General features: G+C 35.5%; 1 protein-coding gene across 4 annotated transcripts in view; it reads right to left on the reverse strand.

Annotated features, from left to right (window-relative positions):
* The window catches only part of LOC145693661 (protein pangolin, isoforms A/H/I/S-like), a 524995-nt gene that overhangs the window by 158572 nt on the left and 339107 nt on the right, over positions 1 to 27316 (reverse strand). Inside the window, exon 4 of one of the 4 annotated variants that reach the window (XM_081769919.1) lies at positions 27039 to 27083. The exons of the other annotated variants lie outside the window; for them this stretch is intronic. Within the exon in view, the coding sequence (XP_081626045.1) occupies positions 27054 to 27083 (30 nt within the window). The 3' untranslated portion in view covers positions 27039 to 27053. Of the gene's footprint in view, positions 1 to 27038; positions 27084 to 27316 lie in introns of those variants that run through there. 4 annotated transcript variants of the gene reach the window in all.

Raw genomic sequence — 27316 nt, forward strand, 5'->3', positions numbered from 1 at the left:
TGAATTTGTAACATTTGTAATTACGTCTAAAATAAAATAGAGTCACATAAGACAGAAAATTTTAGACAACTTATCTATAATAAGTTTGAAGAGTTAACTAGGTACAAATACCATATTTCTCTATGGTTATCCTTTTAAAAATGTTTGTTGTGTTTATATATATATAAAAACATAATGGAAGCGAACACATAGAAAAAGAAAAATACACAGGGCAATTGACAGTATCATGTCATGTAATTATGGTTACTGCAAGTTGTAACTTAATGAAGGATCGATCCGTTTCGGCGACGACAAGCTCTTACGGCTAGACATACAGAACAATGGGGTAATTAAGCATGGGAATACGATACTACATGTACGCATGATAACATTTATTAATTTCATCTGCAAACACAACAGTATCACAAAACGGAACAATTACGTAATTTGTCTCGAATATTGAAAAAATATACATATATATATATGCAAATGAGAGGATCGAAACACCAATGATATTTATATTTATATTTCATGTTTCTTGAATTTAGTTCTCTCTCTCTTTTTTTTTTTTTTTTATCTATCATTATAACGACATGTATGTAATCAAATTTCTTTGCGTATTTTTCTCTAATAAAGGCAAAATTCACTACTAGTTCCGTCAATCCGTAAAAACAATTCAAGGATTTTATTTACTCACAAATATTAAATCATGTTCAACCACATCTTCTAATTTCAGCTTTCCTTACGTTCGTATTAATTTCACCCTCACGTCTTGTACTACGTTAGATTCCCTTGTTATTTAAATTCGCGAAAATACTATTCAACTTTAAAATTTTAATTTCATCTTCGTCTTCGTCTTTATCACTGTATTAAAACTGGAAATGATAAAAATCTGCCAATTCCTGTTTCAATACTGATATACACAGATTAAAAAAAAAAAAAAGTCAAATAGAAATGATTATATATTATATATAGAAATTTAGCATCCCAAGAATAGATTCTACATCCTCCCTTACCCCTTGATTGAAACCGGAATGGAACTATTTTCATTATCAATATATGCACTCAGCGTCTTAGAATAGGATTCATATCAGTCATTATCCCTTTATAGAAGTTAGAAATTATATCTATCACGTTTGGTATCAACATCGGAATCTTCTAGTTTTGCAAGTTCACCATAGTTTCAGAATTTCAAAAAGACACTTCTGGGAAAGGTCAGATGAGATGCAAAGTTACTGGTAAAATACATTGAATATTAAATTTACAGGAATATCTAGTTCTTAAAAACCAAATTAATTGAATACAAGAATTTCTCGTATCAGTAATGTCTGTTGTGTAACTGTTCGCGCCTCAATGTAATAAGGAAAGGATTAAATCGTAATATTGCTCTTATTTAGACTACCACCATATTGCAAAGACGAGTGAACAAATGCACAGAACTTACAAATATTTTGGTTTTAAAGTTTAAGTTTTCCTGTAAATATGATATTCAATATATTACCAATAACCTACAATTTAAGACCCCCCATTAAACAAGTCCGCCGGTAGGATTAAATAAACTCAAAAAATTCGGCTTCTTTACTATACAATTCTATGGTACGTTTTAGTACGACATTTTCGTATCTTATGAAAACAACCGTCCTGTCACAGAGAGAGAGAATTAGTTAATTACAATAATTACTGTCCTCGATACAAACCATGTTATATATGTTGGTAAAAGCCACAAAAACTATTCTACTGCTTTTTATACTTGCTTCGGTTAATGCTGACCATCACGTGTTTATGGTCCAACCTCGGTCTAAGATTTTTTTAGATAACTAGTTAGATAATACTACAAATAAATATTTCTTATTACACCTCTATTACTTGAATACTAGTGAACGTAACTTGAATAAATAAAAAACAATAGTAACTCTCTCAGTATTTACAAAATTATATTAGATTTTTTTCAGGTTTCTTCTAATCGAGAATTCGAGGGCGCAATCTTGACATTTGGTTCAATTTTTAATCAATTCCATTTTAATGTTGACCTGGTTAACTTTATTAATAAATTTCCATCCCACTTCCTATTGTTGACACTTCCAGTGCAAAATTATCTCACGACATGAGGTAAATACGCAACACAAGCCAGTGTCATAAGAGGTTTGTCAATAGTTGCTTTATAACGGTTTCTCTAAGAATTAAGGAAACTTCGACATCCGACAAAGATTATTGCACTAGTAACACTAAAAATTACTAGTTACTACCACCGACCCAGTTTTAACAACGAATTCAAGACTATATCAAAGCCCAGTAGCAGAAAATACTCTCAGATACAATTCTCAATATAATACTAAAATTTAATAATCAGTAATTTTATTTACTATTTAAATACAAGCTTTCGTTTTTGAACATTCTTAGTCGGGACATGAGGCGTAATACTGTAACCCACTTCTCTTTCAGATGAAATAATGTGATGGGGAAGGTTATATTGTGAAGGTTGATCCTGCGTGATGGTATGTGCACCCGGCAATTGCACGGCCTCAAACCTGTCATGGCTGGGAATCTAGTATAGATTATGTTCTTCATCACCTCGGTGATTAATAAGGGCGCAAAAAACACAAACAGACTCGAATATTATTATACTTCCTTTTATTTACATTTCAACTATCACAAACTACCTATCTTATGTTTCTTAATAGCAGTGCAATATGCTGCAGCTAAATTATCTGAATATGTCCGTCCCTTCTTTCTTTCTTTCTATGTGATCTGCTCAAAACATTTTCTTTCACTTCTACAGGATATGACATGTTAACATGCCCTCGTACATAATGAAGTACTATCATTATTTCCAAGACATCGATCTGCAAATCAAATGCACCCTCTCCAATCGGAACTCTCCATCTATTCTTGCGTGACGAGCAGCGCTTTGGCGTATTAAAACAAACCGAACACAGAAAACACTTATGGCAACTCTCGGACTATTTAATAACATGTCACTTGCATACAATAAGAGGCATCGACCTCGTGTTCAAATAACCTCTTCCTTTTTGCGAAAGTTGATGTGTTTACATAACCAAGAATTAAAGAAAGAAAAAAAACTCAAGTTTTTGTTCATGTTTTGTTTAAGGTAATGTGTCATTCATTCTATGTAACAACAGTATATTGCTTCTATTGGTTGAAGGCTTTTCACAAAGCCTGATTAAAACAATTCCCGGATTTCACACTTGACTCAAATATTGTATGACTAAACTATAAAGAAACAAAGCCTGAGTCCCTTTCTTCGTAATGCAAATTATCATTCTTATCATTTTAGATCGTAATTTAAAATGTAGGAAAATGAAAGCTTATAACTATCAGGATGCACACACGAAAAAAGAGAGTTATCAGATTTTATTAACATTATAACATTATAATCACCAAAAGGAAAATTTACATTTCATTTTACTCGTGAATAAAATAGCCGAAATTGGACTGGATATTTCATTAATACCATATACCTCATCATATCCTAACCTACTCACAGAGATTTACCATTTCGATCGGTATTTAACACATGGGTTTATGTAAATACATATGCAAAAACTGTTACGCTTTTCGTACACCTGAAATGTCTTCAAACGATAGCACATCTATTTCAAGTCCTCATATCCCCAATCTCAAGCTTTTAACTTCAAAAACAAATTTTAAAAACTACAAGACAACTTTGGTACATAATTTCTTTTAATAAAATACAACACTGTGGGCATGTATTTTTATTACAAGTGCTTTCCGAGGCATTTCTCGATCACTGATATAAGAAACACAGACCAATTGAAGGGTAAGGGGGGGGGGGGGACAAGGAATGTCCATGTATGTGCTTTTTCGGGTGCTTTGTCCTATCTGTTGGTGACTCTTGGTACTATTTCACTGTATATGCCATGCATACATAGATGTAAAAATGTCCATGTAGAAAGGAGCAAAGGATATAACTAACCCTATTCTTCTTACGCGGTTTTCAATATTAAAACGCAGTTTTCTCGAAAATGCAGTTTTGTGATATTCCTTCTTTTTTTCCCCCATACCCTTCAATTATAACCTGGGTGCCAAGTTTGTCCCCCACCAAAATGCTTGAGCCCCAAGGATCTGAATAATTTGCTTGCATATATGACAATAAAACACACGCATGCCTGAATCCATATTATGAATACATATATATATACACTTCCCAAAGTAATCTTTTAGAACTTCCTTTACCTTGATAAAACATTTTATAAAACGTTCGTCAAATCCATTCCACAGATGTTCGATACGTTTTAAATCGGGAGTTTGTTGGATGCATGCAGTAGTGTACGCAGGATTTCTCAATGGGGTTAGTTCCAGCTCCCAACTACATATTGCCTCAGTACTTTTGTATACCTAACTATTTTCCAAACTGCAAGGTTAAATTTCTGGGAAAAAATAACATTATGCTTGCTCAACAGGAGGCACCAGAATCGTCGGTCTGGCTGTGCAATCCAGTTAGTGGCAAAACAGTAATATCAATACGAAGGACGGACGCGCGTTTGAGCTTTGAAGAGTGGAAGCAGGTTATTAAGTGTTATAGGAGGTTTGAGAACATTGTTGCGGTTCAGAGACAGTGGAGATGTGAGTATGGGACTGATTTACTTTCAAAGATGACAATTACACGTCTACGAGACAAATTCGAGATTCGTGAAAGTTTGTGATGTGCACAAAGATGGATCAAGGTAACCTCGCACGGCTACAAGTGCTGCATTCTCAATTACGGTGCTGAAAGTGTTTCAGCATTCACTACAGAAATCTTCAAGAAAGGTAAGGTCAAGAAGGCGCAGATATATATGAGGCGCAGTAGAAGATGAAGTGTACCTTTGTAAACCGTGTAAAATGTGCACACTTTGGGGCGAAACTCAAACGGTGCGCGCAGAAATCCGACTGGATACTTTTGATGCGAAATATGGAAGCAGTTGTGGCTCGTATTCAGATATGTATCGATGCTAAAGGCCACCATTTTTAACATTTACTTTAACCACCATTTGAAACATTCAGTTTGACCAGAAAATAAATTTTCTATGACAGCTCGAAGTGTGTGTACTTTTTTTATGCACTCTGTCTCCCAGAACGCCCCCTCCTCCTGAATATGACACTGGGGTGTATGAATATTCTGTCCATTTTGTACCCGAGAGAATGCAAATTTCCAATTTTATGTGCACTCATGCGCGTTTAGACGAGTTTTCCACCTAAAACTTGAGTGTATACATTCCACTGTGCATTGTGTTAGCTCATCCGTCTAACCTAAATACAGCATCATTAAATTTACGTCCTTACTGAATACAGAATTCTGGAAGATCATTTGTTTACGTTGTTTATTCTTGCAAACTCGATATATATATATATATAGTGCTTGTCAAAAGTTACGGAACGGCTAAACATCTTGGTTAGAATGAGTTTTTCTGAAAATTTGAAAGATATCAACAGGCCTATTGAAAACTCGTGCCTGCCAAAATGTGTGCGGCCCCGTGTGGCCCATCTGTGATTTTTCAAATGAGAGCCCCCATTTTTTTTTTTTTAAATTCCAAATTCGGTATCTACGGAACGAACTAAATCAGAATATGTACTGCTCAAAGCTGTAGGATGTGAACATTAGGCCCTACAGGGCAGGAAAAACTATTAGGGTGAATAGTGTGAAATGTTCCAGAACGGCAAAATATCTTGGTTAGAATGTGTTTTTCTAAAAAATTTGAAAGATACAAAAGTTGCAGGATATCGATACAACTATCGGATGCCCGTGCCTTTCAAAATGTATGCGGCCCTGTTTGGGCCCCATGGGGCACATTTGTGATTTTTTAAAATTAGAGCTTCCATTTTTTATTATAAATTCGGTATCTACGGGACAAACTAAATCAGAATATTTACTGCAAAAAGCTGTAGGATGTGAATATCAGGCCCAACAGGGTCGGAAAGACTATTGGGGTGAGTACTGGGAATAGTTCCGGAACGGCTAAGTATCTTGGTTTAGAATGCGTTTTTTCTGAAATCTTGAAAGATACAAAAGTCGCAGGATATCAATAGAACTATCGGAAGCCTCTGCCTTTCAAAATGTGTGCGGCCCTGTGTGGACCCTATCAGGGACGTACGCAGGAATTTATTTCGGGAGGGGTCCAAAGCTTTTCTGGGGGTTCCAAACACAATTTCAGGCTAAATTATATTAAATATTGTAAAATTTCCCCTAAAATTAGACTAAATTTACAAAAAAAGGTACGGATTTTGGGGGGGTCCGGACCCCCAGGACCCACTCCCTGCGTACGTCCCTGTGCCCTACGGGGCCCATCTGTGATTTTTCGAATGACAGATTCCATTTTTTATTCCAAATTCAGTGTCTACGGAACAAAGTAAATCAGAATATGTACTGCTCAAAGCTTAAGGTGTAAATACCAAGCCCTACTCGACTGGAAAGATTATTACGGTGAGTAGTTTAAAACGTTCCGGAAGAGCTAAATATCCCAAGTAGAATCTGTTATTCTGAAAACATAAAAAATACAAAAGTCGCAGGACATCAACAGACTTATCGGAAGCCCATGCCTATCAAAATATGTGCGGCCCTGTTTAGATTCCATGGGGACCAACTATGATTTTTCAAATGAGAGCTCCCATTTTATTTATTCCAAATATCTACAGAACAGACTAATCAGAATATGTACTGCTCAGAGCTGTAGGATGTGAGTACCAGGCCCTACATTTCCGGAAAGACTATTAGGGTAAGTAGTGTGAAAAGTTTCGGAAGGGCTAAATATCTCGGTTAGTATGAGTTTTTCTGAAAAGTTCTAAGTTATAAAAGTTGCAGGAAAATCAACAGGATTGTTGGACTGGTAGGAAAATGAAAATGTTTTGACCCTATGGGCAGCAGGGAACCGAACTGTTATTTCGCAAGTAGGTGCCCCTGTACCAACAAGGTGAATGTGTGGTATAGATCATAAATATGTTCTGCAAAATTGATGTATTAAAACAAAATTAGTGTAACTGTGGTGTATGATTGGTAAAGAGAATAGAGTGCAACAGGCACAGATTAAGAATAAAGGTTTAGAAGAATTCAAGTGTGTATTTACGTAATTATTGGCGTCTTCACCTCTGAATATTAGACACAATTGCATTCTACAATTGCATAGTTTCTTGAATTGCATTCTATTAGCCACAATGAATTTAGCCGAAAGAGTTACTAGTCTGATGATGAGACGTTATGGTGATAGAGTAAGGTCATATCATAGGATGGTGATAGAATAAGGCCATAGAATGGCCATCTAGGTCTCCTGATCTGTCTCCGCTTGACGTTTTGTACTGGGGATATCTAGAAAGCAAAGCGTATGAACAGAAATCTGATAATATTGAACAACTGAAGGAAAGAATAGTAAATATTTCGAGTTAAATTACATCAGATATGTTAGCTGCACTTATGGATGAGTTTTATTTACGTCTGGGTCATTGTCAGGTCGCAGGAGGATATCAATTCGAATACTTAATTAAATAGTAAGTTTTCTAAAATGCAAACACAACATTTGCGACCGAGAGGGTTTGAAGTCGAAAAATACTAAGGGAGTGACGAACCTTTGGGTCCCTGTATTTCTAGTGACATTTTGTACAGCACATAACAGGCTGCACGTAGACACAGGCAAAAGGATATGAGGTGCATTTTACAGGAACGATGTTGCTGATCCCCTTAGAATTTCTTCCCACTTAGGCTTGCATAACTACTCATTCTGCAGCTGTTCGACATAACAGGATTTTGCGACGTCGAATTCATTTCTGACAACCCCAGTAGCTAATGTTTCATAATCACCTTATACTGTGGAGCCATACATACTGTATTATAATACTTTCCTAGAATCGGAATCTACTATGATTACTAGGGACTAGCATTTAATAAAGCAAACTTGGGATTTGTAGGGCTCCTATACACTGTTAAAAATGTGTACACGTTGTTATGAACTCTCACGTCAGTAAAGTTTCGCACAAGTGTTGGTATTGCGTTTTCATTTACATGAAGGAACATCACAGAGTTGTTGTACGGATCCAGTTGCCAGTTTTATACGTGTGCAGAATGCGAAAACTGTTTCTTATCGTATCCGTCAATGCAATTCTGATCTAGTATTTGCTGCCGCCATCGTGATCATTCATTTTTTTACAGAATTTGGAAATATTTTCAGTGAATGACAAATTTGATCTCTAGATAACATTTGCAAATATGATTAAAATGTGACTTAAAGTCGTGTGCTTAATGCAGTTTATGTTCTCGGAGTTCAGACAACGCACTTCCGAGCTTCAATTCTGTTTGGATCTGAAATTCTCTGTTTGGAAATTTAATGAAATCAATAGGGTCCTGGATTTGTAATATATCAACTCAAGTTCAAACCTTATTCAAGGTTGCCGTATTCTTTTCTCTTTCTCCCAGTATTCCTGAAAACTAAACGGTGGCTTTATTTTTTTTTAGCCAAGTTACTGGAAATGCCCAGAAAGCTATGGTTGCTTTCCATTTTACAAGCAAGTTTTAGAAGATTTTTAAGAGTGGTGTCCTATACCAACCACGTAGTATCTACTTTCATGAACTACGAATCTACTTGTCAGTACGATTCGTGGGATTGCTTTTAGCAAATTCAGATTCCTGGGACATTTCATCATTAACCCGCTTTTGAGCACTTTGGGGAACATCGTCCAAAACCCAACAGAACTGAGCATGATAGCATGTTCACATATTTTCGTACAGAACAATTTCCAGTGAAAACTGTATTCTGTAGGGCCTGGGACTAGCTTTGAGCACTACATATTCTGATTTAGTTTGTTCCGTTGATATCGAATTTGGAATTAAAATGAAGGCTCTCATTTGAAAAATCACAGATGGGCCCGTCGGGCCCACACAGGGCCGAACAAGTTTTGAAAGACGCGGGTACCTGATAGTTATATTGGTAGCCGTTCCGGAACTTTTCACAGTACTCACCCTAATAGTTTTTCCGGCCCTGTAGGACCTAATATTCACATCCTACAATTTTGAGCAGTACATATTCTGATTTAGTTGTTCCGTAGATACCGAATTTGGAATAAAAAATGGAGGTTCTCGTTTAAAAAAATCACGGGGCCGCACACATTTTGGCGAGCACGAGTTTTCTATATAGGTCTGTTGATACCCTGCAACTTTTGTATCTTTCAAATTTTCAGAAAGACGCATTCTAACCAAGATATTTAGCCGTTCCGGAACTTTTGACATGCACTATATATATATATATATATATATATATATATATATATAAAAATTTTACCACCACTGCATTAATTAAAAAAAAACTAAGTTTCATTTTCAGACTGCCGTTTAACTGTTTGTCAACTTACTTGCACAATACTGTTGTCATATTAGCTTTCTACAGAAACTACAAATATGTTGTCATGATTTTATTGATTTATTTGGACGTTTGTATGCTCGTCCTTGAGCAAAATCTTAAACGCATATTTATGAAATAGCTATCAACAAAATGCACACTCCTTTTTTTTTTTTTTTTTTTAATACATTTTATAATCTGATCAGAGGAGGCTCTTGAGCAAACTCACATCGGTAGAAAGTACAATTTCATCGAACTTGCTAAGGTATACACAAACTAGAACATTAGGTGTTTTATTTCCTCGCTGCAGCCCATGGTCTAGTTTCACACTGTAAAAGAGGGAACCTTCTCTTCATAATGGTCATGATGAAATTTATTGTTGAAAAAAAAAAAAACTAAAATTAGGGGAAGACCAAACTACATTTGGAATTCGTATTACATCAGGATTTCTACTGATCTGGAGAAATCTATTTCCGTGACTTCTCCCTGACCTTTCGCAGCAAATTCCCTGACTTTCATGACAGGTGTCGGATGACGTTGATATATAAATAAGGAATAAATAACGATTAATATTTATATTAGAACATTTATTCTATAGAAACAAATAATAATCAATTGCTCATATCTACATTCCACTTACCACCCATAAAAATCTAAGCAACGTTCCATACTGTGGTCATTAATGGGTGGCTAAGCTAAAATTGGTGTACAATTAATGTTAGAAAAAATATATTTTATAACATTTCCGTGACTTTCCCTGATTTCCAGTCTTTCCCTGACTTTCCTGACCAGTAGTAACCCTGTACATTGTTAATACTGATTAAGAATAACAATGATAGAATATTGTGTGCATTATTTGGATTTCTGTGAACTGCGGGAATCTTAAAATAAATAAATAAATACAAACGAAGTGTATAATGACTCGTGTGGATCTCCAACTAGGGTCGGCAATTATGCTTGACTAACAATCTCAGTCATCTCCAGTTATTATATTAAAACTGAAATAAATATATTTATGCTAATTTTAGGTATGAGAACATGATGTAAGACGTTGGAATTCACCAGCACCAGATCTGAACATTACAAAAAGGTGCAGAAACTGTCCATGTATTCCAGGGTTAAGGAGCAGCGACGTATCAACCAGTGACAAATATAACAACATCCGTTAATAAAAACTTTGGAATAGGTATATTTTTATCTGGATGAATAGAATGAAATTCAAAGCTTGCCTTGTACTTATATAGTTGATCTCTGATCTGTCTCCATTTATTTGTACAGTAGGTGTGCTCCATTCTCCATCACATTCCGCAGAACATGCACGTCCAATGCTCTATATCAAATGGGCTTTTGTTTAGTTTTATTTTGAGACATGGCTCTGCAGAGAAAAATGAGAACATGAGCAAAGAACGGAAGTTCAAGCCAAAACAAAGTCAGAGAATGAAAACGTGATAGTTGATAGGTGTTAGGATTTATCACCGCACTACGCAGAAAGCTGACAAGCGATAAACTCTACACGAAGAGTGCAGACGTCACAACAATCTCTGCTCTAGCTTTTATTCTCTTTCTTTCTTTTTCAGTCATAATAAAGTTTGTAATGAATGAAGTCTACTGCTACAGGTGCAGTAGACGCACACATTTGATTATCATTTTTTTCGCCTTCTATCTTCTTATCTCCTGCTTTTCTTTAATGTGATCTTTCGGAAGGCACTTCTAACAATGTAAGTTGAGAGCCGCCGATATGACTTCCTAACCGGTGTATACGGGTTCTAAGACATCCTCTTTCATAAACGTTACATTTATTCTGCGCTTACGAAGCAAAGATAATAGTTTCTCATGTTTTATTTTCATACAATGCTTCACGAACGCAAGCATCAACTTTTCTCCTACAGACTTATCTAGGGACCTTCACTCTTAATATGTTGCGTGATGATTCAAATGAATGAATGATACTGCGGAAGTATAAATCCACATAATATACAAGTGAAACTCAACTACGCACATATTAAAAAAATACTGTTGCGTATAAATAGATAAAAAAAATAAATTGTGCTGACCTAAACCAAATTTGGGACCAGAGACACTTTTTTTTTTTTTTTTTTTTTTTATTGTAGAAAAGATGCGCTATTATGACATTCTATTCTTAGTTAATTCGGAATGGCATGATCACGATGGGTAAGACAAACGTATACTGAAAATTGACGATAAATTCACCAGACTATCAGATCTTTACGAATTAAATTAACTGAATCTGAAGTTGTACTGTCCGCAGCAAAAAACCTGCAACATGAATATGTAAGTTTATTGTGAAACTACGCCTAACAGCCCAGAGAATCACCATAACGTCTAAGTGGCACGAATCACGCCAGGAGAAACCTCGTCGTCCTCCCCTGCACACTTATTTTGGAACAAAAGACTTCGTCGTTTCACAATAAATTTACATGCTCATGTTGCAGGTTTTTGCTGCGGACTGTACCAAATAAATACAAAACTGACATATCTCTTTCAGTATAACGAATAGAAGATAACGTTCTCCTTTCTAGCAAGCAATTGTGTCATTTGTCCCCCCAAGTTACCTGCAAGAGTCCCAATTTTCAACTCGCTCTCCTGAAAAAGTCCGTACAAATGACATTGGTTAATACAGCAGAAAGATTTTCTCTTCTGTGTGTGTGTATTGGCTCCGTACGTATCTGCAAACAAACCTAAGGCATTCGATTGTGTTTAAGTAGCTACACTGCTACCGAAATTTTCGTTATTTCCTGTACCGAACTGAATTGAGTTTTCTTTCTCCCTGTAGTTTACCGTATTAATTTGTTTTGGTGTATGGATGATTCACAAGTACTGTAAGTTAAGTTTCTCATTAAGAATTAAAAGTATGTATCAACTTAACTACCCGGAAGCCACAGGTCTCTTTTGCATTATCTTTAGCTTTTTCAACCTAAACTTCTTCCTACATACCGCTTTCAAACAAAGAAACTTTGCGATTAATTCACATTGTAAGTTCAGTTATCATTCTCCTGCATAACCTTCTTATCATAAACGTGAAAGATGTGAGATACCGGTTACCTACTGATTTTCGAATAGAAGACAATCTGCGTACTCAAGTCACCTCTAGAGCAAATCATACAGTAAAGATAATTCCTTCATTCTAAGAGGAAAACATTTCAATTCCCTTACTCTCATTCATCAACTGTGATTGGCAGCTGAGTGACTGAATTAATCTTCTACAAAACGCTCTGTAAACATTATAATCAAATCTGAAATGTTATTATTGAATGCTTGTTACATAGTTGATAGAAAAAAGGTAAGTTTAAAATGAATTTCTTTCTAGGTCCTCTCGCATACCTCTCAGAGTTGGAAAAAGATTATTTAAATAATAATAATAAATTCACCGATTTTTAGAACAAATATTTTATTTATTATTTACTTACATATTTCTGTGTGTGTGTGTGTGTGTGTGTGTTATTTATGATGTAAATAAATATATTATAATATATATATAATAGTCAAAGTTTTATTTCTTTACAGAAGCTCAAACACAGAATGAAATACTTGTGGGGCGAATTTCACTCTTGTTACGAATGATGGTGTGTGTCTATATAGCTAACTTGCTAACGCGTATGCGTGCCTGTGTATATTTGGGCCAGAGTTCATTTCAAGAGAGGAAAAAATGTCGATGATTTAGAAATACATAGATTCTTTACTTAAAACTACGTAGATTCTACGAAAGCGGTACATTCAAATTACTTTTGGTTGTTCGAAACTAAATCAGATTGGTGAAGTGACCTAAGGAGTCTTATATTCTATTGCATATAAATTTACTCTTAAATATTTATGATATGGAAACCACTTTGAGATATACTAAAATTTTATAATGGTGACGACATTCAGACAAAAGAATAAGAAGAAACCAACAGAAACAACTGTTACAGTTTGGATAATAACATGAAATTTAATACCAGCCCCATTTCCTCCTATTCCCCTTATTACCCAAAAAGTGATGATAGTATAATATTAGTTATGATCCTGAACAATATACTCCCATAAATAAATAAAGCACACCTCGATTATTTTTTAACAGTCAAGGAAACGGGCAGGAGCTCACGAGACAGACGATGAATGTCACAATTAGGTAGGTAGGTATTGGCTTAAAATAAAGGAAATCATAATAAGGATCAAGGAAAGTGTTAGGGAGATAAAGACATAATTTGGGATTTATTTAAAGATTCTGAAAGTAATTTCTGTGTTAGTACAATACAATACTTTCCATAAATTTAAAATTCAAATCGAGACAAAATATTTCTAAACCATACATTTTGACAGGAAACTCACACTTAAGTTAGACACAAGCAATCTCAATAAACATGGCATAACGGTTTCAAATTGAATAAAATTCATCAAACGAGTTACCACAAAAATGCCAGAAGTATGGAATATTATTTGCAGATTTTAAGTTAATGAGTATATTTTTAGTGTTGACCACCACTTAGCTTCTCGGGCGTCGATAGATCATCTGAAAAAAACGGACAGATTAATTTTTGGTATAAGAATACCTTATCCAACTGTCAGTAATTCATGAAACAGTTGTTTGTTTCTTTTTGTTTCAATTTTCATTTGTTGACATGTCGCTACTATAAAATTTTAGTCTACCTTAAAGTTGTTTTGTATCTGTTCTCGTACGTCAACCGAAGTAGGAACTTATTTGATATACATGATTGGTGATTTTTGCTTTACATCGTCACTTACAACACCAAGGTTGTGAAAGCCTAGTCCTATCCCAAAGCAGTGAATCTCAGGACCACAAACGATCATTCATCATCATCATCACAAGGATACTATTAATCCGAGATTCGTTACAAGAAACACTTCTTCATTCGCTCATCTCAATAATGACTAACATTAACACTTGGCGGACGGGGACAGGGTCATTTGACCCATCAACGCGTTATTTCGCTTCTAATTATATTTTTCAAAATAGACTTTATACGGTATATCTTTTGTGAAAATCTTTAAAAAGCTTTGAGAAACTAGGAATGTTATAAAATACAATATGATTTGATTTAAAATTTATCGGAAATTTTGATGGGTAAAAAAATTACCTTATGTTCGACAAAAGCGTTATAATACGTAACATCGCCGAGTTAGTCTTAAAATCACTACGAAGTTCTGGATTTAGAACAAAAAAAAAAAAAAAAAAAAAATGCAACAATGTGTTAAGTTACACTTTAATTTAACGTAGACTTCATGACAGCAAACTTAACGAGTATTTATCGTTTTACAAAAAAAAACATACTAATGGTCTCAATTTCTATTACATTCAATAATTCAACTAACTGTTATTCTAGTTTAACGTCTCAATTTTACGCTCAGAGGATAAGGGAGGCTGATAATGAGCAAAATGGTGGAATGAAAGAAGGAGGAGGAAACGAGAAAACCCTGAGAAAATTCTTGTAGATGGTGCTTGTCCACCACAAAGTCAACATGGAAATAGGATCGAGCCAGGGACCGCACACACCAGAGGTGAGCGCTCTAGCACTCAACTGAGCCACCGCGGCCAAGAAATATTTAAACTGTCCACACATTATCAGCCCTATCTACGGCATATGAGGATACCAAAGATAATGTGTTTGTAAAACAAGAAAAATCTGACTATCATAGTATAAAATTGTTTCAAAACACTATTATGTACTTTTATTTCTCCCAGACCATTCTTTCCCCTTATCAATGGCGTGTTTACTGTGTTAGACAAAACGACTCAAGAGATTCATCTTAGACACCACAGGGTGAAAAAGAAAGCAAGAAGAGTGGGGAACGTGGCAAGGCTATTCCCAAGCTAACCCAATCGATCCACTAACGACAGGGCAAATAAGATTACTCCGGATTCAATAAAGGGAATGAGAGCTCGAAGAAGATGGGAATGGAGCGGGAGAGGGAAAAAAGGGGGAGAGGTCTCGATCCGATTTGCTCTTCCACAATCATAAACAGCACATTTCAAACTCTGTCGCACACAGATGCTCATATTGGCATCACATCGCAGGAAACTAATACAGCTACACGAGAATATATTTTATATATATTGATACAAAGAAGAAAAAAAAAAACATGGGAAAACTGAATGTTTCAATGAAGGTTTTGTCTCTTGTACTTTTACAGCAACCCAAATCATGTACAGTTTTATGATAAAGACATTTTTTTAAAATAACATCTACGTAATCACTATGTATCTAGGTATATGAAGAAATTATTAAGTTACGACAATGCAACTTAACTGATTAATAAAGCATTTTGATCACATTTGGTCTCTAGTACAGTCTGTTTGTTATGCAATTATGCACATGACTCGTGATCGTTTCTAGAACGATATTGAACCATTCTTCATGCAGAGCAGCACTCAGGTGCACTAGCGATGGTGGGAAGTGAAATTCACCACAGATGCTCAATAATGTTCAAATCGAGAGAGAGTAAGAGGGCCACGAGAAGTGTTGGAAGTTCATCCTGATGTTCTTTACACCACACCTGAAACAGGTCTGATTTTGTGTATTGGTGTACTGTCATCTTGAGAGACTGTGTTGTTGTTAATTATTACTCAATATGATCAACGGAATACTTTGGAATTGAAACCACCACAAAGTGCCGGCGTTTACTGGTAACAAGTAGGCATCCCGAAACATACATCTTTTAGGCGTTCCGCCATACATAAACCAAGCCTCTGATTGGAAACAAGGAGAAAGGTTACTCACTGAATCATCTCTTCCAGTCATCCACGGCAAACGACTGCTCGGCACTAGCTTTCTCGAGCAACTATGTTAGCGCAATGATCAGAGACTTCGTAATAGCAAATACCTGAAGCACGGTGGTTCAGTCGTAAAGCGCTCATCTCTAGTGTTAGGGGTCCCTTGTTCGATCCTAGCCCAAATGAGTTGGAAAATGAAATTTGAGTTTAACGTCTCACGTATGTGCCTGTTAGGTTAAGGGAGAGGATAATTAAAAAAAGCGAGTGATGCTGAAATAATTGGTGGAATGAAACAGTGGGAGGAAACGGGAGTACCTCGAAAAAAGCCATAAGCACGACGTTCACCACATACTTGACCGGGGATTGAACCAGGAACCCCACACAGCAGAGGTAGGTGCTCTACCACTGATCCACCGTGATCTAAAGTGAGTCTGTGGTGGACAACATATTTTCTCAGGTTCTTCTCTTTCCTCTCATTTTCTCATCCAACGAACTATTTAATAATAATTCACCTTCATTATTCACCTGTTTTCCTTCGCCTAAGGGCATGACCGTAGGACGTTAAGATTAGATTTTTTTTTTAAATATTTGAAAATCGCAACCTGATCACAGATGTTAAGATTATGCAGCTCTCGTCGGACTGTAGAAATAAGTTCTTCCAGTTGTGTCACATTATCTTTACGGTTTTTTCTTTACGGTTATTTTCTTCAATATTACGGAATTCATCTCATCTAAGCTTGATTTCCGTCCGTTATTCCTTTTCTCTGATTATGGCTTGTCAGGATTTCTGTATCTCGCCATCATTTTGGATCTACCTAATATATAATAAATTTCATTATAGACTTTTATTTAATTATTTTTAAATTATTCCCTGAGCACGAGTAGTTTTCGAATAATGTGCATCAACAAATTAAGAAAATACCGTCAGAAGTAAAGGTAAATGAGAATCAAAACGTGTTAAGAGAGGAAAGAAAAATACTGGCTATTACAAAAATATTCAATCAGCGCAGTTTCAAAAACTGCATTCCGTACTTCAAGTCTACATGATGTACTTTAATTAAAAATTGTCAATGCTTTAAAGTAGAAATATTTAAACTGCAATTTTCTTTATATCCTAAAACTTACGACACATCAGCAATTCTAACTTCACAACGCAGAAATGCTGGAATGTAAAACTGTACGTCTGTTCATGAAATACACGAAGTGGCCATACTGTACGGCTTCATCGTCGTCTGTACGTTATCTGTATGCAGTGTTGAATTCAGGCATGTTCAAGGGGATTCTGAGCCCTCTCTAAAATATATATGCGTCCCCCCTAGAATATCTCCAAACATGCACTGAAATATGCTTTTATTTGTTTCGGAAATAAGAAGTCTTAAAAGCAAATACTTTTTTTTTTTTTTTATTTAAGAAAATTAGTTTCTTCTTTTGCAAAACCTAATTGTTCTAATTAACAAACCGTGTTTTCATATAAACTCGAGGTTAAATAAAATAAAAAAATAAAAAAAACTTGGATATTAGATACAAACGCACACAAACGCTTTACAACATTAGTTAGGTAAAAATGGCAATATGTTGGTTATTGCAATCTAGAACAGAGCCTCTCCTTAATTTTTATCCCTCCCCCCGTTGTACAAAAGTCTGAATTCAACACTGTCTGTAGGTCTCATTATTTAACGTGTTCTTGTCGGGGAACGAACCCGGGACTTCATTTATCAAACGCACGCGGCTGGTCACTAAATCATACAGGAGCTCTTTATTGATTTCAGTATTTATACACAGTACTACTTAGTGTAAAAGTATTGTGATGTTGAATAATGTCAGGTTTCCAAATCAATTAATGTCATACGCTCAATAGTAAACATCGCAAATATCGGATTATCTTAGAAAGATATCTTGTAATCATTAGAAGAGAAGCTGGCCTATGAGGGTACTCTCTGAATTTTGCATATTCGAAAATTAAAAAGTGGTACCACTGTATTGACGAAAACCCCAGATTGATTATGATATTCGATGGCATTTTGATATGAATACACCGATTTACGAAAAATTCAGAATGGAAAATTTGTCATGCCGCGCATAGAAGCTAATCAACATATCAAGTGACCTGCAAACTCTCTGTATACAGAATACCGTTAAGCCTATAATTCAATGAATTAATTTCATTTGCAAAATCTTCTATCTAGTAACAAAACAGCGTGTACAGGATATTAACAAGACAAGTAAAACCAACCGACCTCACGATAAGAAGCAACAACATATGTCGCGAATCACTCATGAAGAAGCAACTACCTTATACCTGAATGTGTAGTACATCAACTTTAATTATGTCTTGCATACATGAAATCATCGAACCGTAAATAACCTATTACATCCTTCGTTTAGTAGGATTGAAAAAGCAGCACTATTTTTGTTGTTCAACGAACTCGAGAAGGAAAGCGCCGTAATGTTGTTCCTCCCCCCTATTTTTCTCCAACCTGTCATAACCTTGGCACGCCAGTTTAGGCCCAAGTGGACGTTGAAATCAGAATTCCACACATGCTTACACATATGTCGTTTAGTCTTTATTTTTCGTAATGCATCATGGGTGTCGTCGCTCACTTAGAAGCCACCTTGTCACGTGGTTGAAACTCTGCTACCGGATTTACGTTTAGCTTTTTTCTCTCAACCTGTATGATTTCAACCTCCCACCGCACCAAACAACAAGGATCTCACTCCAGACAGACCAGAGAGATCAGCTAGTGTTGCAAACTTACGTACACATGGTACCACCATGCCCCTTACTCAATATGGATTAACTAGAATTGAATGTCCCATTCATAATTATATGAATTGAAAGGTAGAGTAAAAACATAGGAATAATAGAAAAGAATAGACCGTTTCAATAACATTGTATATCGAATTGCATGTTTCATTTCGAAATGTACGTAGAAGCTATTTACACTCAAATGTACACACATAGGATAACAAAAAATGAGACATATAAAAAAATGTAGCAGCACAAAAGCTTATTTTGAAATAACTTGATTTCACTGTAAATCAGTACTACCAAATAAAATGAACAAAATAGTGTTTATTGAAAGTTAGAAGCATAATAAAGCAATATTACATAATGAACATATAACAACAAAACTTAATTATGGGATTTTGTAGTGAAACGACAATTCCGATTAATCGAGATTTATGGTCACCCCAGATAAAGCCGGTCTCCATTACACAGTATTTCAGTTTGAAGACAGTAAGTAGTAATTACTATATGAAAGCGTTGATTGTGTGCTATACTACGAGTTGACGCATGCAGCTAATATCAGCAAAATTACCGACACTAAAAAGAAACATCTTTCGATGCCCACTCACTTTGGTAGGACGCATGCAAACGAGGAAAGCTTACTTTTTTTTATGTACTCATGAATACAAGTCCCCGGTATTAACATTATAGAACCCATTTTCTATTTTTAAAAAGTGATAGCATGCTTGCCTTGCTTATTGCGTCCTCGTCTTCCTGAATTATTTCAGCTATTTTTAAGGTTTATTTAGTTACATGAAGACTGAATCACTTAATGAAAACTGATACATTTTACGTAAAAAGGACAAAATGTATGCATATTGTTTATTTGATCTTTATGTGTATGATTAAACCTATCACAAAAATCTATAAAATAAGTGGCTGAACACGCAACATACGAGGTTGCTCCAGAATATCACTTTTAAAATGTGTAAATTTCTTCCTTTAAATAAATTGTAGAACTTATTTTACACTAAGAAATATACAATTCGATCTACAAGTTTACTGAAACATTATTATTATAGCCTACGTATGTTCCTTTACTCTGCCTTTTAATTCGAAATGAATATATGGCAGTTTGGTTCTTAACCAACTAATCCATGGGAATCATCACACAATTCCAGTCATGGACGAGGAAATGGAATGAAAAGAAACTGTTACGTTTTACGTCCCACAGTTATGCGGCTAGGCTAAAGGAGACGGTAATGATGAAAAATGAATGAATGAAACAGTGGAATGAAGAAAGTAGGAGGAAACGGGAGAACCCATGCACACTGTGTTTGTCCACCACAAAGCTCACTTGGCGCGAGCTGGGATCGAACTAAGGACCCCATGCACCATAGATGAACGCTCTGCCACTAAGCCACCGAGACCCCAGTCATGGAGGATACAAATTCTTTTATTATTATTATTATTATTATTATTATTATTATTATTATTATTATTATTATTATTATTATTATTATTATTTATGTACTCTATACACAACTTTCGGAGTTTTTATATTAAATGTAACTACGCAAATAAGTCTAGTTTACTGAATATGAACAATAAAGATAAAAACTATGAGTTATAATCTGCAATTTTTTTAAAGTCTTAATTACACTGGTAACGTAAATTCTCTCGACAAATGAATAAGACGCAATATTATACGGAAATAGGAATCCCCTCTCTGAAAAACAAGTAAGGTACGCTTTTCTGCTTGGCACTACTGAAACTTACGAAACATGACTGTTTACTCACGAAATCCTCCCTTTAAACCTGAACTTTAAATCTGAACTTCAATCATATTTGAGTAACTACTCTTATTAATGCGACCTGGACAGTGAATACACTTCAGAAGATGACACGTTGGTAGTAAACTGAAGAAATCTTGAACCGTAACCTTTTAAATAAATATTGCCAGTCCTTCCTGTTTCACGTGATCTGTTTATAATTACTAAGTTCCATGAGCTCGTGTAACACGATTTCGAGGACTTATTCGAACAGTTTATTACTAGATTTTCTCATCCGTGTCGAAGTACCCACATAAGCAAATGTTCTGTTATCCTGATCACTTTACCATTAACTGTCACTACTTCGGCCACTTCTGTAATATCTTTAGGACATGTAATGAAACTTTTTTTTTTTCTGGAACATTATCTGCATTAATATATAACCCTGTTTATTCCCAACAGCTAAAAAGATCTGGTTGGTTGCAGTTAAGCGTCCCTTTTCAGCACCTCAGTTACAACGTATGTGGACCAACAGTTTTAAGGTGGGATCCGGACCACTAATTTTAAGGTTCTTTCACACGAAATTAAACCCCGAACCTTTGCACCAAAAGGTGTGTGCGTGCTAGCCACTAAAGCAACAGATAAAAAGAGAAAAATGGAAAATAAAACAATCGAATCTTAACCGGAAACCTGGAATTAAATATGAAATATTGAGTATTCTGCGTATAAGCATAAGTTATTTCAGTGTGAAAGGCAAAAAGGTATTATGTAATTAATAATAATTACTGGTAGGTAGACTGAGAAATGTTAAGTGCTTATCCATTTATATATTCCACACATAATGACTTACTTCATGTCTTTGACGGTGATAGCATTACAACATCTTAGCTTATTAAAGCTGTCACTGGATTGTTTTATCATCCAATTACAATGGTTTATTAAGAACGAACAATTTTACGTTACATTCACTTCCATTTGATAAAGTAACAGCTTCTTAAGAAATTCGTAAATTTAGTTTCAAACTATCTTTACCATCAGTCACCGTGATTAACCAATACATGTAAAATGAAATATCAGTAAGATTTACCAAATAGCCATTGCAGTTCGCGCCCTCCCTTTCCCCATTGAAAAACATTCGAAGTCGGTATTTACGTCTGTAATAGTAATCATGTAATTTTTGAAACAGTATATATTACACTGAAATATCTCATTCACATTACCAAATGACTTACGGTAAATATCCTTTGTCCACTTACACGATTTATGAAAAGCTGAATAGTTCTATTGACTATGTCATTTTTCGATGCTGACAGATATATTCAGCAATAAAACAAATAATTTAAAGAACAGCTTCTAGCCAAGGATTTTTCCATGAAAATATTGTGTCTATCATTTTAGAACTTCCACAACTCTACTACCACTTCGTCGAGGATCACTAGTAGAAAATTGTCAATAATTATTACTCCACCCCCCCCCAAAAAAAAAAATCTAACCTTTATTTTATCTACTCATTCGATACTATAGGATGTCTGTTTACCTACTTTTGGGCCACTCTGTATTTGGTGATTTACTTAGAAAGTTTCAGCACTACATTATTAACTTCACTATTAACAGTAGTAAACAGTTCATTATTACAGTATTCCATACGAGTTTCAGAGGATTAAGAATTTACTATTTTTTCTAGGAACATTACACAGGGAAGGACGATCCTAACAAAGTGTCCAGTTTACAATTATAAGATGTTACTGAACAAAGTGTTAAAGCATACCGAAACAGGTAAAGTGAATCACCAAAATTTGAGATACGAGGTAAGAACCGTTCTTTCTAAACTTTATCTGTACAGGTAATTTTATTCTCTCTCTCTCTCTCTCTCACTCTCTCTCTCTCTCTCTCTCTCATCTCTCTCTCTCTCTCTCTCTCTCTCTCTCTCTCTCTCCTCTCTCTCTCTCTCTCTCTCTCTCTCTCTCTCTCTCTCTCTCTCTCTCTCTTCTCTCTCTCTCTCTCTCTCTCTCTCTCTCTCTCTCTCTCTCTCTCTCTCTCTCTCTCTCTCTCTCTCTCTCTCTCTCTCTCTCTGTCTGTCTGTCTGTCTGTCTGTCTGTCTGTCTGTCTGTCTTTCTCTCTCTCTCAAGTAGATGAAATTTATTCACCGACTGTTGAAATTTGAACTACTGAACTTTTTTTTTACATTGGTAATTTTTACAAGCACGAAATCCGGTACAAAAATGCTATAGAACAATCTTCAATTGACATTTTGTAATATATTTAGGAATGGTTCGACAGTGAGCAATTATGCTATTTACATTCTTTATAAATGAGCGAAAACTAATATCAAGTGCCAGTGCCACGAGAGAACGAAAAAACACCTAGAATTGGTTGTGGAAACTGTAGGTAGGGAATCAATGGTTCAAAACACTGACTGAACCAAACCGCAACGCACAAAACAACCAAGCAATGTTGCCATGATTGTCGGACACCTCTTCTTCTTTGTCCAACAACACCGCTAACACCTGTACGACGAAGATTCTCCCACTGCCGAGCCCAGCCTAATCACCTGTAACCGCCAAGGATTCAGAGAGGCAGCGAGAGCGGTGTCTACCATCTGGCAACGTCTCACCTCAGCGAATCTGGCTCCTGGCACAGGGCCGGCCAGGTTTGTTGGGGTTTTGATTTACGACTGGCGTCAATTCTGGCGTCTCATATTCATAAATTATCCCCCACAAAACAGGCTAAAAGTTCTTTCACTGGCAGTGTGGCTGCCCCTACATCACATACACACCTTACCCCCCACCTCCAAATACCCTCCACTACCGCAATAAAATCTTGTCAGGAATTTATTCATACTTTTCTCACCCTCGAAGGCATATGTTGTTTATCTCCGCCCGTGAGTATAACTACAATACACGTTCAGACATTGCATCCTTTCGGGAATGAGTAATCCATACAAACAAAACATGTAAAATACATTCTCTCTCTCTCTCGATTTATTAGTTTTTCCAGTAATGTAATATATTATTAGCCTCCGACATCAGATTCGTAGCTTTGAGGGAGAGAGAGAAAAAGCCTTTGAGGCTTCATATTTCACAAGTATTTAATGAGTGGCTTTCATTAAATAAATTTACTTCTTCGTAATCAATACTAATTATTACATTGCTTTCCCGTTTCGTAGTAATTTAGCTTTATCCGTTTCATAATAAATATTTCATTCGTTCCCTATAAATTCATAATTAACAGCATTTCTGTTTAACAACAACAACAAAAGCAAAACAACTTTATATATATATATGTAGTTCCTTCTTCATTACTAAATAATGAAATGCAATTACAACGTGTTTTCATTTATCAAAGATTAGTGGCTGTGTTCACGTTCTGAATGGCAATTTGTGATTTAAACATTTCTCCTGATGTCAAAACTATTATTCCCCCTTCGTTTTTTAAAAACAAATTATCAGTTACTCAATTTACCTTCTGCACATGAAATTAAGATAAAGGAACGTTAACAGATAAGAGTCTGAGTTACCTGTTTATAAACTGTGTTAATATGGTTATAATTACTATTGCAATGAGGTTAAAAATGAAAAATTCAACTAAAGCATTGACTTTATTTGTACGACGAAAACAACACGTGCCTTTTCCTTCCCGACTTTTTTTTTTTTTTTTTAAGCAATGTCAATGGATTTTTTTTTTTTTTTCAATTTACCATTCTTTTCCCTATAAATCCAAATTACTAGTTTACTTGATGAATGAATGCCTTACCCATCTAGTGCATTTTTAAATAGTGTCACTAAAAGTCAAATTCTAACGAAATCCGGCCTCAATTTAGTTTTTTATATTTCAGGTACTGGGTTGTTAAAACCCGAAAAAGTTGTGTGTGTGCAGAAAGCAGCGGCTTGTAACGTCGGCAGTATCAAAAGTCAGCTTGCATTTATCAAAGCAATGAATAACAAAATTGGAAATCTGTGGCTTACAACTTTCCACCGTATTGTGTGTGTGTTCCAATAAGCAATAACACAAATTTCTCCATCGTCACTTAAGAGAAATACATATGCAAAAAGGCAGAATAAATTGCTGCATAAGTCCTTGGCTCAAATCTGTTCCTGAAATAAATCGGCGTTTCAAGGAACACTTCATCTTACACTGGTAATATTTACTTTACCTTATATATTTATCTTCATAAATGTGTATAACATCTTATGGAACAACAATCAGAAAACATTTGTTAAATGAAAGAATTCCGAGAAACTTGTGATCTAGCGATCATAAAACTTTTCGTTTACTTAATTTTCTCCGTGTTTGTTCCACAAGATTTTATATGCATTTCTAAATGTGGAATATTATCAATATAAGATGAAGCAGAGGCCTTGTTCTGTTGAATAACGGAAGTCGTTAGGTCTACCAAATATTCCAATACTGAAATTCATTTTTTTAAAAAAGGAAGATGGAAATACGTTTAATTTATTTTGTACAGGTACTTACTGTTGTTAGAATATTTTAATTGTAGCTTTGAGAGGGTATTGTTTGAAATGTAGATCTGAGATGGGTTGGCAGAAACGACTTATTAATACAAGACGATGAATGTTGTTTGTTGACTACAATGGTGCGTTTGAGGAGTGCTCATGAATCAGAAGTTAAGACCGAGGTTTATCAGCCACCTTTCATCATCGTGGATTATCTCATCAATATTACTATTACATAAAATAATTATTAACAAAATTTCCTGAGGATATAAGTTTGCATCTAAAGATATAAAATCTCAATTGATGCTACGAAACAAAGAGTAACAATAAAATTTATTAAGATGTTCAGAAAATGGTCCGTAACTATTGTAATTATGGAATGTATTATTGTATTGAAACTAATTATGATTACCATTGTGTTAAGCCTTGCATTTTGATATCTTGATCGCTTATATTCCAATTACAATGGCCTGATGCAAAACTTCCATTTGAATCTACATCAGGCAAGTAGCGACAATATTAACTATTAGGAATTAGTTTGCATGTAGACTGGTGTCTTTACAGTAAGATTCCATTATTCTCGAATTTTCACTTACTCATATTTGTATCTGAACAACTTACGAAAACCTTAAAAGATAGGAAAATGACATTCTTCCAAATTACAGAGAAATGGGACACTTCTCATTGAAATCAATACACGATTTCTTGTTTGATTTTTCTTCTTTGTTTGAAGAAGATATTTTAGGAGTATAAAAAATTGGTATGAAATATTAAAATTGGTATGAAATATTAAACTATTCACTCTAATTTGTACTCGAGTACTCGCTCGACTGGTCGAATGAAGCATTATTTAACAGCACTACATACATCATCGAAAAGGTTGTAACTGATACACATTTCCTGGGAAGAGGAAGGGGGACAGTGGGCTCTACTGAAAATAATTGTTGATGTTCAAAATAACGTATACACTTCATTGACGTCTTTTTGGAAAAGAAAAAATACACGGTGTGCAGGGAAGAACTTTCGGAATGAATCTTTAACAAAAACATGATAAAGAAAATAGATTCGCATACACGAATTCGTCATTTGAGGGGGAAAGGGGGATTCCACACCGAAAATTGGTCGGAACGATAATATGAGTCAGTCAGAAAGAAAACGAAATGGGGGAAAACTGAAATGAAATCTGAGTTTTACGTCCCACGGTTATGCCGGTTAGGCTAAAAGACTGTGATTATGAGAAATGAATGAAATGGTGGAATAAAGAAAGTGGGAGGAAACGGGAGAACCCCGAGAAAACCCACACACACCGTGTTTGTCCACCACAGTTTACTTGGTGGGGGATGGGATCGAGCCCGGGATCCCAAGCACCAGAGGTGAACGCTCTACCACTGAGCCACCGCGGCCCCCACGAAATAGTGGAATAAGGTAGTTAAAACAATTTTTCTCCCAGCCAAGATTCCATTACTGTACTAGTCAATAACAGAGACGGGATTAATCTCGAAGCACAGAAGATACATGAGGGCTGTAATTCCGAAATGACGCATTTGTGCACTTATGTTATTATATATATAGTTAGTTAGTTTTCGTGTGACGATTCTTTCTCCAATTTCTTTTGTTTTAGAACATCCTGTATACTATACATATAAAGAGAACTGCTGTACGATACAGTATCATCTGTTCTCACAAGTCTTATGTATTATATCCTTGTCGCGAAACTAACAGAGTCTGTCCGGGTCCTACTATAGTACTCACATTCCTTTGATTCCGCTTGTGCGTCACAGTTAACACGAACTTGTATTCTCTCTCTCAAGGTTCTCTCAATTCAATCTCGTCTCTTCTACCACCACCACCACAAGAGTGAACCACACCCTCCTCTAAAATCACTCCTCCAAGTCATCAGCTTCTAAAACCCAACAATGAAAACACTTCCCTCCTCCCTCTCCGTTTCCCCTACCAACTTCTTTTACTAACGTACCAGCTGTCTATCCTCTGTTGTATGTGAATGTGTGTGTACCTGTCTTGCCGGAGGCTGGTCAGCTTATTCTTCATCTAGTTTGTTGGACCATAATCAGTACTTACCTGAAAGAAAGAAAAAGAAAAAAACTCTTGTTAGCATTTTTTATTTTACAACTCTTCGCTTACAATTCAAACAGAAATTATGAGGAAAAAATAATAAATGTTAGAATTACTCTCTTAGTAGGTGTGTGGTGGGGGGGGGGAATGCTGAAAATGAATGACCACCAATTTTGAACCTTCTTTATGTTTGTTACCTGCACAATATTTTGAAATAATATATGAAACCCTTAAAAGTG

The sequence above is a fragment of the Thermobia domestica genome, chromosome 1 (genome assembly GCF_964235325.1).
Source record: "Thermobia domestica chromosome 1, izTheDome1.hap1.1, whole genome shotgun sequence".
Lineage (NCBI taxonomy): Eukaryota > Metazoa > Arthropoda > Insecta > Zygentoma > Lepismatidae > Thermobia > Thermobia domestica.